At 42.6% G+C, this 15,059-nt stretch overlaps 1 protein-coding gene across 3 annotated transcripts in view; it reads left to right on the top strand.

The window, feature by feature from the left end:
- The first annotated feature begins 5,871 nt into the window (after window positions 1-5,871).
- LOC122683574 (NLR family apoptosis inhibitory protein) overlaps window positions 5,872-15,059 on the top strand; it is a 43,802-nt gene continuing 34,614 nt past the window's right edge. For 2 of the 3 annotated variants that reach the window (XM_043887263.1, XM_043887261.1), the window contains exons 1-2: window positions 5,872-10,705; window positions 13,507-14,080. In XM_043887263.1, coding sequence (XP_043743198.1) covers window positions 13,510-14,080 — 571 coding nt within the window. In that variant the 5' untranslated portion in view covers window positions 5,872-10,705; window positions 13,507-13,509. Of the gene's footprint in view, window positions 10,706-12,567; window positions 12,586-13,506; window positions 14,081-15,059 lie in introns of those variants that run through there. The other variant, XM_043887262.1, reaches the window with a different exon arrangement.

The raw sequence follows: 15,059 nt of genomic DNA, 5'->3' as shown, positions 1-15,059 counted from the left end.
CAGATCATGAACTCCTTATTGCAAAATTCAGACTTAAATTGAAGAAAGTAGGAAAAACCACTAGACCATTCAGATATGACCTAAGTCAAATCCCTTACAATTATACAGTTGAAGTGACAAATAGTTTCAAGGGATTAGATCTGATAGAGTGCCTGAAGAACTATGGAAGAAGGTTCGTGACATTGTACAGGAGGCTGTGATCAAAATCATCAAGAAAAAGAAATGGAAAAAAGGCAAAATGGTTGTCTGAGGAGGCATTACAAATAGCTGAGAAAAAAAGAGAAGTGAAAGGCAAAAGAGAAAAGAAAAGATATATCCATCAGAATGCAGAGTTCCAAAGAATAGCAAGGAGAGATAAGAAAGCCTTCCTAAGTGATCCGTGTGAAGAAATAGAGGAAAACAATAGAATGGGAAAGACTGGAGATCTCCTCAAGAAAATTAGAGATACCAAGGGAACATTTCATGCAAAGATGGGCTCGAAAGAGGACAAAAATGGTATGGACCTAACAAAAGCAGAAGATTAAGAAGAGATGCCAAGAATACACAGAAGAACTGTACAAAAACGATCTTCACGACCCAGATAATCACGATGGTGTGATCACTCACTTAGAGCAAGACATCCTGGAATGCAAGGTCAAGTGAGCCTTTGGAAGCATCACTGCAAACAAAGCTAGTGGAAGTGATGGAGTTCCAGTTGAACTATTTCAAATCCTGAAAGATGATGCTGTGAAAGTGCTGCACTCAATATGCCAGCATATTTGGAAAACTCAGCAGTGGCCACAGGACTGGAAAAGGTCAGTTTTCTTTCCAATCCCTAAGAAAGGCAATGCCAAAGAATGTTCAAACTACTGCACAGTTGCACTCATCTCACACGCTAGCAAAATAATGCTCAAAATTCTCCAAGCTAGTCTTCAACAGTACGTTAACTGAGAACTTCCAGATAGTCAAGCTGGATTTAGAAAACGCAGAGGAACCAGAGATCAAATTGCCAACATATGTTTGATCATAGAAAAAGCAAGAGAATTCCAGAAAAACATCTACTTCTGCTTCATTGGCTACGCCAAAGCCTTTTACTGTGTGGATCACAATAAACTGTGGAAAATTCTTAAAGAGATGGGAATACCTGACCACCTGACCTGCCTCCTGAGAAATCTGTATACAGGTCAGGAAGCAACACTTAGAACTGAACATGGAACAAAAGACTGGTTCCAGATTGGGAAAGGAGTACGTCAAGACTGTATATTGTCACCCTGCTTATTTAACTTATATGTAGAGTACATAATGAGAAACACTGGGCTGGATAAAACACAAGCTGGAATCAAGATTGCCGGGAGAAATATCAATAACCTCAGATATGCAGATGACACCACCCTTATGGCAGAAAGCGAAGAGGAACTAAAGAGCCTCCTGATGAAAGAGGAGAGTGAAAAAGCTGGCTTAAAACTCAGCATTCAAAAAACAAAGATCATGGCATCCGGTCCCATCACTTCACAGCAATAGATGGGGAAACAGTGGAAAGAGTGACAGACTTTATATTTGTGGGCTTCAAAATTATTGCAGATGGTGACTGCAGCCATGAAATTAAAAGAGGCTTGCTCCTTGGAAGAAAAGCTATGACCAACCTACACAGCGTATTAAAAAGCAGAGACATTACTTTGCTGACAGAGGTCCATATAGTTAAAGCTAAGGTTTTTCCAGTAGTCATGTATGGATGTGAGAGTTGGACCATAAAGAAAGTTGAGTGCTAAAGAATTGATGCTTTTGAACTGTGGTGTTGGAGAAGACTCTTGAGAGTCCCTTGGACTGCAAGGAGATCCAACTAGTCCATCCTAAAGGAAATCAGTCCTGAGCATTCATTGGAAGGGCTGATGCTGAAGCTGAAGCTCCAATACTTCGGCCATCTGATGCAAAGAACTGATTCATTTGAAAAGACCCTGATGCTGGGGAAGATTGAAGGCAAGAGGAGAAGTGGACGACAGAGGATAAGATGGTTGGATGGCATCACTAACTCAATGAACATGAGTTTGAGCAAGCTCCCTGAGTTGGTGATGGACAAGGAAGCCTGGCGTGCTGCAGTGCACGGGGTCACAACAAGTTGGACACGACTGAGCAAGTGAACTGAACTGAAAGAAGTCAGTGGTATGGCATTGCACCCAATTCTGTGAAGTCAGATAGGCTTGGTGCACTACAGTTTGGACTCCAGCCAGCTCAGGAAGCTAGGCAAAGGCAGCAGCAGTGCAGAGGTGGAGGCAAGTAGCACCTTGGAAAGGAGGAGGTGGCCAAGAGAATCTGAGGAAGCACTGCTTCCAGTACTCCTACATAACATCAGACCTAAAGTTAAGTTGTACCTTTGCCCTCCCCACAGATAATATATTTACCCTCATTTACCTCCTTCCTTCCTTATATATAATTACTATTGTATATTTCTTTTGGTGTTTCACTAGACATTTATATTTGTTTTAACCAGTTAGTGTTTATTATGATTTCATCACATATTTACCGGCTCTTGATTTACTGTTATATCTCAAATCTGTTGAGGATCATTTTCCTTCTATCAAAAGTATACTCTTCAGAATATACGAGTGTTCAGGATATATAATATGCTACCTGCTAGGTAAGGAAGAAAGAAAAATAAAAATATATATTTGTATTTGCAAAAAGAAGCAGTGGAAAGCAATAGAGGAAATCAGTGAAACCAAAAGTTAGTCCAACCAGTTGACAAATATTTTGCTAAGCTGACCAAGAGAAAAAGAGGACTCAAATTACTGAAATCAAGAGTGAAAGAGGAAACATCAGTTTGGACCTCACAGAAATAAAGATCACAGGGGAATACTACAGACAGCTGGGGGCAAGAGTGAGTATTAATGAGTATGGAGTTTGTCTTTGGACTGATGAAAATGTAAGATTGACTGTGGTGATGATTGTTCAACGCTGTGAAAGTGCTAAAAACCACAATCACACACTTTGAATAGGTTAAGTTGTATGGTATGTGAAGTATATGTCACGAAAGCTGTTTTGTTTTTTTTAAATGAGGGAATTTGGGGGCCTCCCTGGTGGTGTAATGGTTAAGAATCAGTCTTGGAACATAAGGGACCCCTGTTGGATCCCTGGTCCGGGAAGATCCCACATGCCTTGGAGCAGCTGAGCCTGTGCATCACAACTACTGAGCCTGCGCTCCAGAGCCTGGGAGCTGCAGCTACCGAAGCCCAGAGGCCCAGAGCCTGTGCTCCTCATCAGGAGACGCCTGCACACCACGGCTAGAGAAAGCCTGTGCACAGCGACCAAGACCCACGACGGCCGAAAAATAAAGCTTTAAAAAAAAAAATAAGGGAATTCCCTGGCAGCCCAGTGGTTAGGACTCTGTACTTCCAGTGCAGCAGGCACAGATTCGATCCCTGGTTGGGGAACTAAGATCTCACAAGCTATACCATGCAGCCAAAGAAATAAAGTTTAAAAATAAATAAAAGGAAACACTGGAAGAAAACGTAGGAACAATGGGTGAGAGTAAGAATTATTTTAAAATATTTTTAGTTTAGTATTCAAAAATAATAAAATTTGTGGAATCCCTGGAAGCTGTGGTGAGACAAATGAAAGTAAAGTAACTAATGTTAGTTAAGGACCTGAAAGCAATCGTGTTCATCAAATAAAGCCGTGGGTATGGAGCTGGAGGTTGAAGATGAAGTGTAGTAAAATTACTTTTTCATTTATTTGGGTCATAGTGTAAACAATACATTCCAGCTATATGTGACAGTATGTGCACTGTTTCTATATTGTTGTGACCTTGTTTGCCCTAGAGTAACTACAAGATGAAGATGGCAGTACTATATGGAGGCTGAAGAAGATAAGAAGTTAGATTAAAAGCATGTTAAGGCTTGTATTTGAGGAGCACAAGTTGACCCACTATATATCTGAGTGCCTGTCACAATTGAAACACTCACTTATGTTGAAACAGTGAGGGGAAAACAGGGATTCTGCTGCTCAGAGGTGGCTTCCCTGATAGCTGTGTTGGTAAAGAATCCACCTACAATGCAGGAGACCCCAGTTCGATTCCTGGATCTAGAAGATCCAGGGATAGGCTACCCACTCCAATATTCTTGGTCTTCCCTTGTGGCTCAGCTGATAAAGAATCCGCCTGCAATGCGGGAGACCTGGGTTCAATCCCTGGGTTGGGAAGATTCCCTGGAGGAGGGCATGGCAACCCACTCCAGTATTCTGGCCTGGAGAATTCCATGGACTGTATAGTCCATGGGGTCACAAAGAGTCGGACACGACTGAGTGACTTTCACTTTCACTGTTGCTCAGAATGGCAGTAGGGAAGAGGAACTGTAAACATTTTCTAAGATTTCTCAATCTGCGAAATTCCTCGTTTGTGGTCCTCTCTGTGTTCAGCTGTCTGTATCTCTGTAACGATCAGCACACTTACGACATGAAGTACTTTCATGAATGGTGAAAAGAAAGGGTGGTACAACCAGCCCTTGGGAAGTGGGGCAGTAGAATTCCCCTGTCTGTAGTGGGTGAGAGTTTAGGAGAAAGGGCAAGAACCACGAGTCCCTAGGGCTTATAGTAAGGAAGAAAAGAGCACAGGAGATCGTCATGCTTCTGAGAAATAGCCTCAGAGCGTCCTGATCCCCCTTTTGGGTCCAGTTCTGTAAAAATAGGAGAGTCATTGTTTTCTTTCCTTGTCTTCCAATTCTATTCTGTGGAGACCTGTTACATGGTGGGCTGGGGACATAGATGGAGTCCTTATGGGATATAAATTCTTGTTTTCACCTGACTAAATTGTTACTTGAGTCACACCTCAGGCCAGGGCACAGGAAGTAATACACAATTTGTTCATTTACCCATTAGTTCACTTAGCAAACCTTGTACATCTGCCGTCTGCTGAGACCCTTTGTGTCTGGACATAGACACCAAGAAGAGGAAACAAACCCTGACCTTGCGGCCCTGTGACCCTCCCTGCCTAAGAGGCAGGCCTGTAAGGAGCTCCATGTGACAGTGCTGATGGTTTGCCAAGTGCGTGGGAGTGCAGAAGAGAGGCTGTGCCCTGGGCTCTGGGGCAAATTCAAATGCCTGAGGGGACCGGGCAGGTTATGCAAATACTTGAAAAGGAGCCAGGTTAATGCAAAGCGGTAAGCACCTGAAAAGTACGGGTTCCATCTGCAGGAGGCAGCCTCTGGATGCTTGGAGCAGGGGTGGAGCGATGTAGTCTCAGTACACCCTTTTGTACCTTTTGAATTTTATACATGGGCATCTGTTAACCTAGTCCACAAGAAAAAAGTTTTTTCAAAGGAGGTAACTATTACTCAGCTCCAACCTATTTTTTATTTCTGAAAATGTAGTTTCCCTCAGACTGTATATTTTAATATTTAAATAGAAACTGAAAAACTGGACTTTTAAGTGAATTCCCCAAGTTTTAAATGTTGACATCTAATTTTTTAAAACCACACAAATGTTAATTTTTAGAACATCATCACAGCCTTAAGAGTAGGTGATGATTTCTTAGGACACAAAAAGCATCTATCTTAAAAGGAGAAAATTAAAGTCAGACTTCATCAAAATTTAAAACATCTGCTTTGGAATACTCCATTAAGAAAACAAAAAGAGGACTTCCCTGGTGGCCCAGTGGTTAAGAATCTGCCTTGCAATGCAGAGGATGTGGGTTCAATCCCTGGTTGGGGAAGTAAGATCCTACATGCCCCAGGGCAAGGAAGTCCATGTACTATGAGGAGCAACAAAAGAGCCCATGTGCTGCAAGCAAGACCCTACACAGCCAAATAAATAAATTAAAAAAAAAAAAAAAGTGGGGAAAAAAAATAAATTAATTAAAAAAAAAAAAAAGAAAACAAAAAGAGTTCATAGACGGGGAGAACATGTTTGCAGTGCAAACATATAACAAAAGACTGGTGTCTAAAAATATATAAACAATTCTTGCAGTTTAATAAATGACCAATTTATCTTATTTTTACTGTTTTTTCTGACTGCACATGTCCCAGGTTTTTTTTAAATTGAAAGACAGTATAGAAATCATGAAATGATGTCTAAGGGTCCTCAATATATGCTGCAATGACCAAGGTCCCCAGTGCAATGACATAAAATCTGGCATTAGCACCTGCAGGCTTTGTTAGACCTCCTTTCTTGATTGTTGCATACTCTTTCTGGTGTTCAACCAGCTTCAAGAATACTTGCTATTTCTTGTCATGGTATCTTATCCTCTCATCTGGAAAGCACAGCTTTCCCAACTTGGCTCATTCTCTGCCATGACCTCCTGTACAGAAGTGGAGCGCCCTGAGGCACAAGCCGTCAGACTAGCAGTGCCCACGGACAGACTCCCCCTCTTGTGACAGGACCACAGGCCTGCCAGTAATGTCTGTACACGTTTGCACAGACGAGGGGTTCTTGCTCAGGCCCCCACACAAGAAGAGGGTGCTGACAGGGTGCCCAGCTGCCTACCTGGCTTCTTACTGATGCACGCCTTGAAAGCAGGTAGAGAATGGCAAGATCGTCAAGGTCCAGAGGCCTTAAAAAAAGAAATACATGAATAGCCAATTAAGTCATTAAATTAAAGCCACAGTGAGATACATACCCATGCCCTAAAATGGCTAAATGATACAGCTCCTTAGGTGTGTATGCATGTTTTGGTTAAAAAAAGGCGTTGAAAATAGTATTAAAACTTAAAACATTTCAATCCAGAGGCCATGCCCTTCAGTGTCAGATCTGCTGAAGGGGACTGGTTGCTGTGGAGATCTCACCAAGCATGTAAATCAACAGTGAGGACCCCCACAAGCTAAGCCTTCTTACTCAGATCCAGGTGACTGCCTAAATGTCATCTGGAAAGTTGGCGTGACCCTGTTCCATGTGGTCTATCGATTTTCCACCAACACTGACCACTTTCATTCAGCCAAGACCCAGGGACCATGGCTAAAAACAAGTGCCCAGATGCTTGGTAGAAAAATTCAGTTTTGTGCCCATCCCCACGTGACAAGATGTTCCACAGATTACAGCCGGCCTTGATGTCAGTGGCTTCCCCTCACAGGTGTGGCTGTGCACGCTCACATCTCCAGTCACTGCCTGGGGACAGAGATGCTGGTGGCAGCTGCCTTGGCGAGCTCATTCTACCATGAGGACAGCAGTACTGTCCAGCACCACCGCAGAATCCTCCTCCTAAACAACCCAGCTTAAAAATGGGCAAGGACTTCCCTGGTGGTACAGTGGATGAGAATCTGTCTGCCAGTGGAGGAGACTCAGGTTCAATCCCGTGTGCCACTGAGCAACTAAGCTCATGTGCCACAACTCCTGAAGCCTGTGCACCTAGAGCCCATGCTCCACAATGAGAGAAACCAGCTCTTAAGCCACAATTAAGGAGCCTGCATGCCGCAGCTAGAGAGCAGCCCCCACTCTCTGCAACTAGGGAAAGCCCATGAGCAGCAAGGAAGACCTGACACAACCAAAAAGTAATTAAGAAATGGGCAAGAGATTTGATCACCTTACCAAAGGAAGTATATGAATAGCCAATTAATCGTTAAAGCCACAATGAGACACGTGCCTGTGCCCTAAAATGGCTAAATGATACGTCTCTCTAGGTGTGTATGCGTGTTTTGGTTAAAAAAAGGCCTTGAAGATAGTGTTATTTTAAAACTCAAAACGTCAGATTCTCTTTTCAAATTGTGTCGTGGATATTTGTGTCTGTTTTTTGGCTACCCACATTTTCTTTCTTTGGAGGTTTTTTCCCCCTTTCTGCTATGTAGAGGTGGTATGTATATCTTTTTCCAGTTAAGACTGTGCAGATGTTTTTCCTGTCACTAGGAGTAAAAGAGAAGCTCTTTCAACTGATAAAGAGTATCTACTAGATATCTTCAAACTTTAGAATTCCTGCTGAAGTCAAGAATAAGATATCTATTATCACTGTCATTAAGCAACATTATATTAAAGGATATACTTAATTCAAAAAGAAAACAAAGTGATGCTAAAGACAAAACTATCATAATATTCAGATAATACAAATATGTACTTAGAAGATTCAAGAATATTTACAATCAGATGTTAAAAGTAGACCAGGAGTCCTATATATTATCAATAAACATTTAAAAAATAGTAAAAAAAATAAATAAATTCATAAGAGTGACAACATCTACAAGGTACTAAAATAAATGTAGTGTGCATTGGTGTATATAACATTATAGGTGAGAAGCAGGTTGATGGGGCAAAATTTTATCAGCAGAAGGGTCACAATGTAGAGAGTTCCCCCTGACCTCTGAATTTCCTGTAGAAAGAATTGTTGGTCCTGAAGCAGCTGGATGTACCAGGGAAAGTGTCCTAAAAAAACACTGTCATTGTAATGTTATATGTGTTAATACGGAAGTTCAGAGGAGTCAGCTATTAACAATGATTGCTTCTAGGCTAAATAGATGGCCTTGTGGAACCAGGGCTTGGCCAGAAGAGTTCACGTGCCAATGGGGCTGGTAACAGTTTGCCTCTCTAACTCAGCAACTGGCTGAACTACCAAAATGGAGAGGGACACCTGTTTTTGCCTTTTCTTAATATGTAGGCTTTATGGTACAGTGGTTAAAAGTGTAAACTCCATTTCCAGACTGATTAATCAGAGCCCCTATATGCCTGGGTTTCCTCATCTGTAAAGTGGAGATAATAAAAAGAGTTATTTTATTTGGACTGTTAAAGGGATTAAATGGACATATCTAAGGTGCTTAGAACTGTGCCTGGCAAATAGAAGGTGCTAAACAAATTTTAGTTATTATGCATAATATCATTGAAATGATTTTTGAAACTATAAACCCAGAAAAATTAAGAAAGCAGGAGGGGACCCTCAGCACCCAGAATATTTTAACAAACTTTTGGAAGATGGAAACTCAAATAGAACAGTAGTGACCAATGAAGCAGACTGACAGAGCCCACAGCCTGAATATACATGTAACACCTGGGAGACTGTGTACCTTGTACAGAGCCCTGGAGCAGCAGGTGGCCCAGAATGCCAGCTAAGAAGGTGGGCAGGAAAACCGAGGGACTAACTGAAAATCTCTGAGAGACTGCCAGCTCCCTCTGCCCCACCATCAGACTGTTTACTATGCAGGTGTTATCGCTAAGGCAAAGCGTTAGTGGATTCTTCTCTTCTAAAAAAAAATGGAATAAACTGACTCAGAGGAGCTAGTGTGGGTCCTGGGCATCCCCAAACAAAGAATCCTTCAAAAATTGGTCTTTTTATGTTCCTCAGATGAGTTTTCAGCTGCTATCTCTGACTTTACAACTGACTTGAAATCATTTTCTGAGGTGTTTCTCTGAAGTCGAGGGCTTCTCCTGGGCAAGTCTTAGCTCCCCAATCTTCCTCCGTAAAGTTCAGATCACACTCACGTGGCTTTTGATCAGACTCTTTAACCAGAATTTTGATCAGTCAGCTTTGCAATCGCCTAATTTTCAAACATGAATTGAAAACCATGGATCTGTACACATTTGAGGAAAGCTGGTAATGTGAAAAATCTCAACATAAAGGTAAATAGTAATTAGCCTTGGAGGAAACATCATTCAGGAGACAGATGAACTCTATTTGGATTAGTACTGGTAAAGATAATTTGTACATCAGACCCACAAAATGGGGATGACCTCAGTGGCCTGGCGCAAGTCACAAATCTAAATCCAGATCAGCCAGCACTTAAAGGAAACACCTGTCAACGAAACCTAGTATACACCAATCACAATCCCCCCAACTCAGCTTTACCTAGTTTGCCTGACCCTAGAAAACAGGACATGCTACCCTTTAATGAATCCCTGACCTCCTGGCCAATCACGCCTCTTCCCTCTAAAACCTACCTTTACTCTCCGCCCCCTGCACCCCTGGCCTTCCCTTTGGAGCAGCACTCCCTTGCCGTGAGACATGTGCTCCTCCAGTCCACGGATCCTTTTCCCTTGACTAAAGAGCAACAAGCTCGTTGTAGTTTTGTCATTTGACAGTATTGCAGGAGAGATTTTAAAAAATTATGTTGGCTAAGAAAATTAGATCTCGTGAAAGAAACAGACAACAAAAAAGGGCTGTGGGAAATTGAAGGTATAATTGCTGAATTTAGAATTATTATTGGAAAGTTGGAAGATAGTGAAGAGAGTATAGCCAAAGGATGGAAAGAATATATGAGCAAAAAAAAAAAAAAAGGAACTTTGGTGATAAATTCCCATCTGAATAATGGGAATACCAGAAAGAGTGAAAATAGAATAGTAGGCAGTAGGAAATTAACAAATTATAGATGATAATTTCCTGGGACTGGTGGGAGGCCCACACATTCAGCTTGAAACAAGTCCACTGGGTTCAGTAAATGGAGAAAGACCCACACCAAGACACAATAACTTTCAGATTTTATAACCCATGGATAAAAGAGAAAACCCTAAAAAGATACAGGAAAGATGGAAACTAACACCAAAGAAATACAGACAGGTATGTACTAGCAGTGGAAACATTAATCAGTCTTAAATTATTTAGAATAAAATACTTCTGTTGTGGGACTTGGTTTTGTGAGGCTTTGGAGTCCTGACTAACCCTGCTGACTCAGTACCCTAGAGAAATTCTCAGGAAATTGCAACTTGTTCTGGGTGTTAGTTCCTCAAATGTGTTCTCCCTGCTTCCTATTAAAAGGACAAAGAGAATAGTTGTATTTACTCTCTGCATTCTCCTTCCATTCAGCTGGGACCCTGGATAAACTTCCAGGTAAGTAAATTACCATCTCTGGCAAAAGTACTTTTCCACTCATGACCCTCTTATTTCTCCTACTCTTGTTTCTCTCTTTGGAGGCAAAATGGCAGGCCCTGGAGTCACACAGATGGGAACTTAAGTCTTTCCACGACACAGCAGCAGCACTGGTCCTCTTAGCCCTGCAGTTAAAGAGCATGAAACCTGGAGAGGGCCTTGGAGATCTCCCCGGAAAGGCCCCGGGACTAGCAAAACTGACCACTGAACTTTGTAGAAGTCCAGGAGTGATTCCAGTTAGTTTGTTGCCACCCTGTGCTTATTTGTCTCCAGGGAAGCCAGCGGTGAATGTAGCCCTGTTCTAGAATCAGAGGATGGGGCAGCCCATTCCAGCTTGTTTGAGACAAGTCAGGTGTCCTACTTTGGGCTGCGTAACCGAAGCAGCATAGACTATCCCTCCTTAGGTGAGAGAGTGGTTTCCCTGAGGCAAAGGTACCTAGCACGTGTCTAGGTGGTTCATTACCTAAAATGAAGCACGGACTGTAAAACGGAGAAAGGCTCCTAGAAGCTGGGCCTGGAGTCTGAGACCACGCTGACGTTTGCCTGTCTTTTGTTTTTATTTTTGTATCATATCTTTTAACTTTATTAAAGTCTGAAGTAAGTGTACTATGTAGAGGCTTGTGAGTGTTTTCTGTTATCTGACCCTGTGTACTTGCTGAAGTTGGCACTGTGAATGGGATTATGGGAACAGTCTTTGACTTGATTATTTAAATGCTGGCTCAGGCTTTGTTTAGGAGAAAAAAAAGTGGGAGAACTACCTAGAACCACTGATGCCAGGTTGGGTGATGAAGGCATCCTGATTTCAATTCACTCTAGAACTATAATTATTCATGGGGGGAAAACATACCAATAGATTTTTTTTGCTATTTTTAAAAATTGAAGTATAGTTGATTTATGGGCCTTCCTAATAGCTCAGCAGGTAAAGAATCTGCCTGCAATGCATAAGACCTTGGTTCCATTCCTGGGTTGGAAAGATCCCCTGGCGAAGGGATAGGTTACCCACTCCTGTATTCTTGGGCTTTCCTGGTGGCTCAAGACAGTAAAGAATTAATCTGCAATGCTGGAGACCTGGGTTTGATCCCTGGGTCAGGAAGATCCCCTGGAGGGTGGCATGGCAACCCACTCCAGTATTCTTGCCTGGAGAATCCCATGGACAGAGGAACCTGGTGGCCTGCTGTCCATGGGGTCACAAAGAGTCAGACACGACTGAGTGACTAAACACAACACAGCACAGCATGTATCCGTTAATCCCAAATTCTTAATCTATCCCCTCTCCTCCCTGCCACCGCCAGCAATGGAATTTAAAGGTGGTAGAGCCAGCGGAAGCATTTAAATAGGTTAAAACAGAAATTCAGAGAGAGGAGAATTCAGTCAAAAACAGTGAGGAAAACGAGGCAGGCCTCAACAGCCAGCCCAGTGTCAGGTAACCTTCTCCCCCTTTTCATGGTCTGGGCTGCTTTGGCAAAAATGAAAGTACTAAGGAAGAGCCCTAGGCTGCCAAGTCCACCAGGCTTTGGCTGGTTTCTTCTGTAAAGGGAAGGAACTTGAAACCAAAGGGAGAGTTGAGCAGATACTTCTTTTGGCCAGAACATGACCCTTACCTGCTAACCGCTAAAGGAATTCTACGGGGAGAGCGCATGAAGACAGAAACTAAAATGAAGACGCTCTTCAGTCAAAAAGCCCAGTAACCTTGTGGACTGGTGAGGGCTTCCTGAGGAACTGGTGCTGAAGTGGACGTAACATCCTTGAGCCAAAGGAGTTCTTTACACTGAGTACTGCCAGATGAAGGGCGTGCCTGGGCTTAAACAAGGTCTTCAGTGAGCTGCAACTTCTGCAGAAATGTGGGTAGATGGGCAAATTCCAAATCAGCTGAGCCTGATTAAGGCGGGGCACACAGCAAAGTTGGTCATGTGGAACTATCCAACTCCACCTGCAGGCATTAAACAAAATACTTTGTTGATTCCTGAAATGTTGAGAATGCAAGCATGTGTCTTTGAACTTGTTATATGATGATACAGATTTCCCCTAATCTATCCTTTTATCTTAAGTGATGCTATGATAAGGGAGCCTCCAACTACTTGGACTCCATAGGTGACCTTACTATTGAAGGCAGGATAAAGGTCTGCTATTACAGACCTACTAGCATATTTTCTCTGAATTAGAGTAAATTATAAGCAGAAGAGCAATGTAATTCAGAAGAAAAAACAAGAGTAAAGGGTTGAAACACAGCAGGGGAAGGAGAGGGTGGGACGAACTGAGAGCAGCATTGACATGTATACACATATATGACATATATGTGTAAAGCAGGTAGCTATTGAGAAGCTGCCGTAGTGTGCGGGAGCTCAGCTGGGTGCCCTGTAATGACCTAGAGGGATGGGATGGGCGGGGAGCGTGGAAGGGAAGCTCTAGAGGGAGGGGTATATTCACATTGTTGTATGGGCTTCCCTGGTGGCTTAGATGGTAAAGAATCTGCCTGCAATGCAGGAGACCCAGGTTCGATCCCTGGGTCAGGAAGATCCCCTGGAGAAGGAAATGGCAATCCACTCCAGTATTCTTGCCTGGAGAATCCCATGGACAGAGGAGGCTGGTGGACTACACTCTGTTGTTGTACATCAGAAGCTAACACAACATTGTAAAGCAATCATCCTCCAATTAAAAAATATGGTATAGCCAGCAAAAAAAAAAAGAAAAAGGGTTTAAACAAATCTCAGGACTAGTAAACCAAGTGAGGATGTTCATGAACCTCTTTTTTCCCTTTTCAGAAAATGGCCACCCAGGAGAAAGCCCCTGAGGAGAGGATTTCTCAGTTTGATTATGCTTTGCTCCCAGAGATGTCTGCTTTTCTAGGTGTAAATGCCCTTCAATACGTAAAGGAGATAGAAGAACAAGAGCACAAAGACAGAGAAAAAATGCAAAAAGGCTTTAATTCACAAATGCGTAGTGAAGCAAAAAGGTTAAAGACTTTTGTGACGTATGACACCTTCAGCTCGTGGACGCCCCAGGAGATGGCAGAGGCTGGGTTTTATCTCACTGGCATAAAATCTAGCGTGCAGTGCTTCTGCTGTAGCTTAATCCTCTTTGGTACTAGCCTCCAGAGTCCCCCCATGGGACACCACAGGAAGTTCCATCCAGACTGTGAGTTCCTTCTGGGTAAAGATGTTGGCAACATTGCCAAGTATGATGTAAGAGTTCAGAATCCAGAGAACACGTTGAGCAGGGACGACAAAGCAAGGTACCAAGAAGAGAAGGCCAGACTTGAATCCTTCAAGAACTGGCCATTTTATGCCCAAGGGATGGCTCCAAGGGAGCTCTCAGCTGCTGGCTTTGTCTTTACAGGTAATTTGAAATCATTTTCTAAAATATTTCACTGGAATTAAGTTTAGGTTCAGTTGTAATATTTTGCTCAGTTGCAGTATTTTGTAAATCTTTCCTCACTTGGTCAACATGCTATACTAGGTACATCTATTTCCTCAAGATTCAACTTCAGTAATTTTACTTTAGCTTTAATACAACATGCCAGTTTACCAAAAATATATGCAAAATAAGAAAGTGACTTTTTCTAAAATTTTGGACGTTAGATAATACTTGACTGGTTTTCTAAGGCCCTGAAAATAAACTGTGAGGTCAGCCTGACCCTCCTCTCCTTCTTACCCATCCTCATTTTACTGCTCTTAAATGGTTGTTCTTTTAATTGCTGCAGTATTGGAGGGTGTTGGTGTGTGTGTTTGACCTTAAGTTTAATTATAACATATAGGTCAAGTTGCATTTCAGAAAACTGTGTGTGTGTGCTCACTTAGTCATGTCCACCTCTTTGTGACCCTGTGGACAGGGGCCCACCAGTCTCCTCTGTCCATGGAATTCTCCAGGCAAGAATGCTGAAGTAAATTGTCCATTGTTTGAGTCGTCCTAGCCACGCCATACGTGTCATGACAGATCTGAGTGAGAATCCTTATTAATATATACAGCTATCATTTACTGAGTACCTACTTGATGCTAGGCCCACCACCCCCACCAGGCACGGATTAAGCACTTACACTAATCCAACAAACTTGTCCTTTTCCCACATTTCTCAGCCAATGTCACTGAGGCCCAAAGAGTTTAAGAAATGTGCCTAAGAATAGCCAGCAGAGACCTACCGTATAGTACAGGGAACTCTGCTCAATGTTCTGTGACAGCCTGGATGGGAGGGGGGTTTGGAGGAGAATGAATACGTGCCTATGTGTGGCTGAGTCCCTTTGCTGTCCACTTGAAAAACTGGCACAACACTGCTAATCGACGTTGTGCTGTGCTGAGTCGCTCAGGCGTGTCTGACTCT

Source organism: Cervus elaphus, chromosome 25, assembly GCF_910594005.1.
Source record: "Cervus elaphus chromosome 25, mCerEla1.1, whole genome shotgun sequence".
NCBI classification, from domain to species: domain Eukaryota; kingdom Metazoa; phylum Chordata; class Mammalia; order Artiodactyla; family Cervidae; genus Cervus; species Cervus elaphus.
This window is presented reverse-complemented; position numbering and strand designations above follow the sequence as displayed.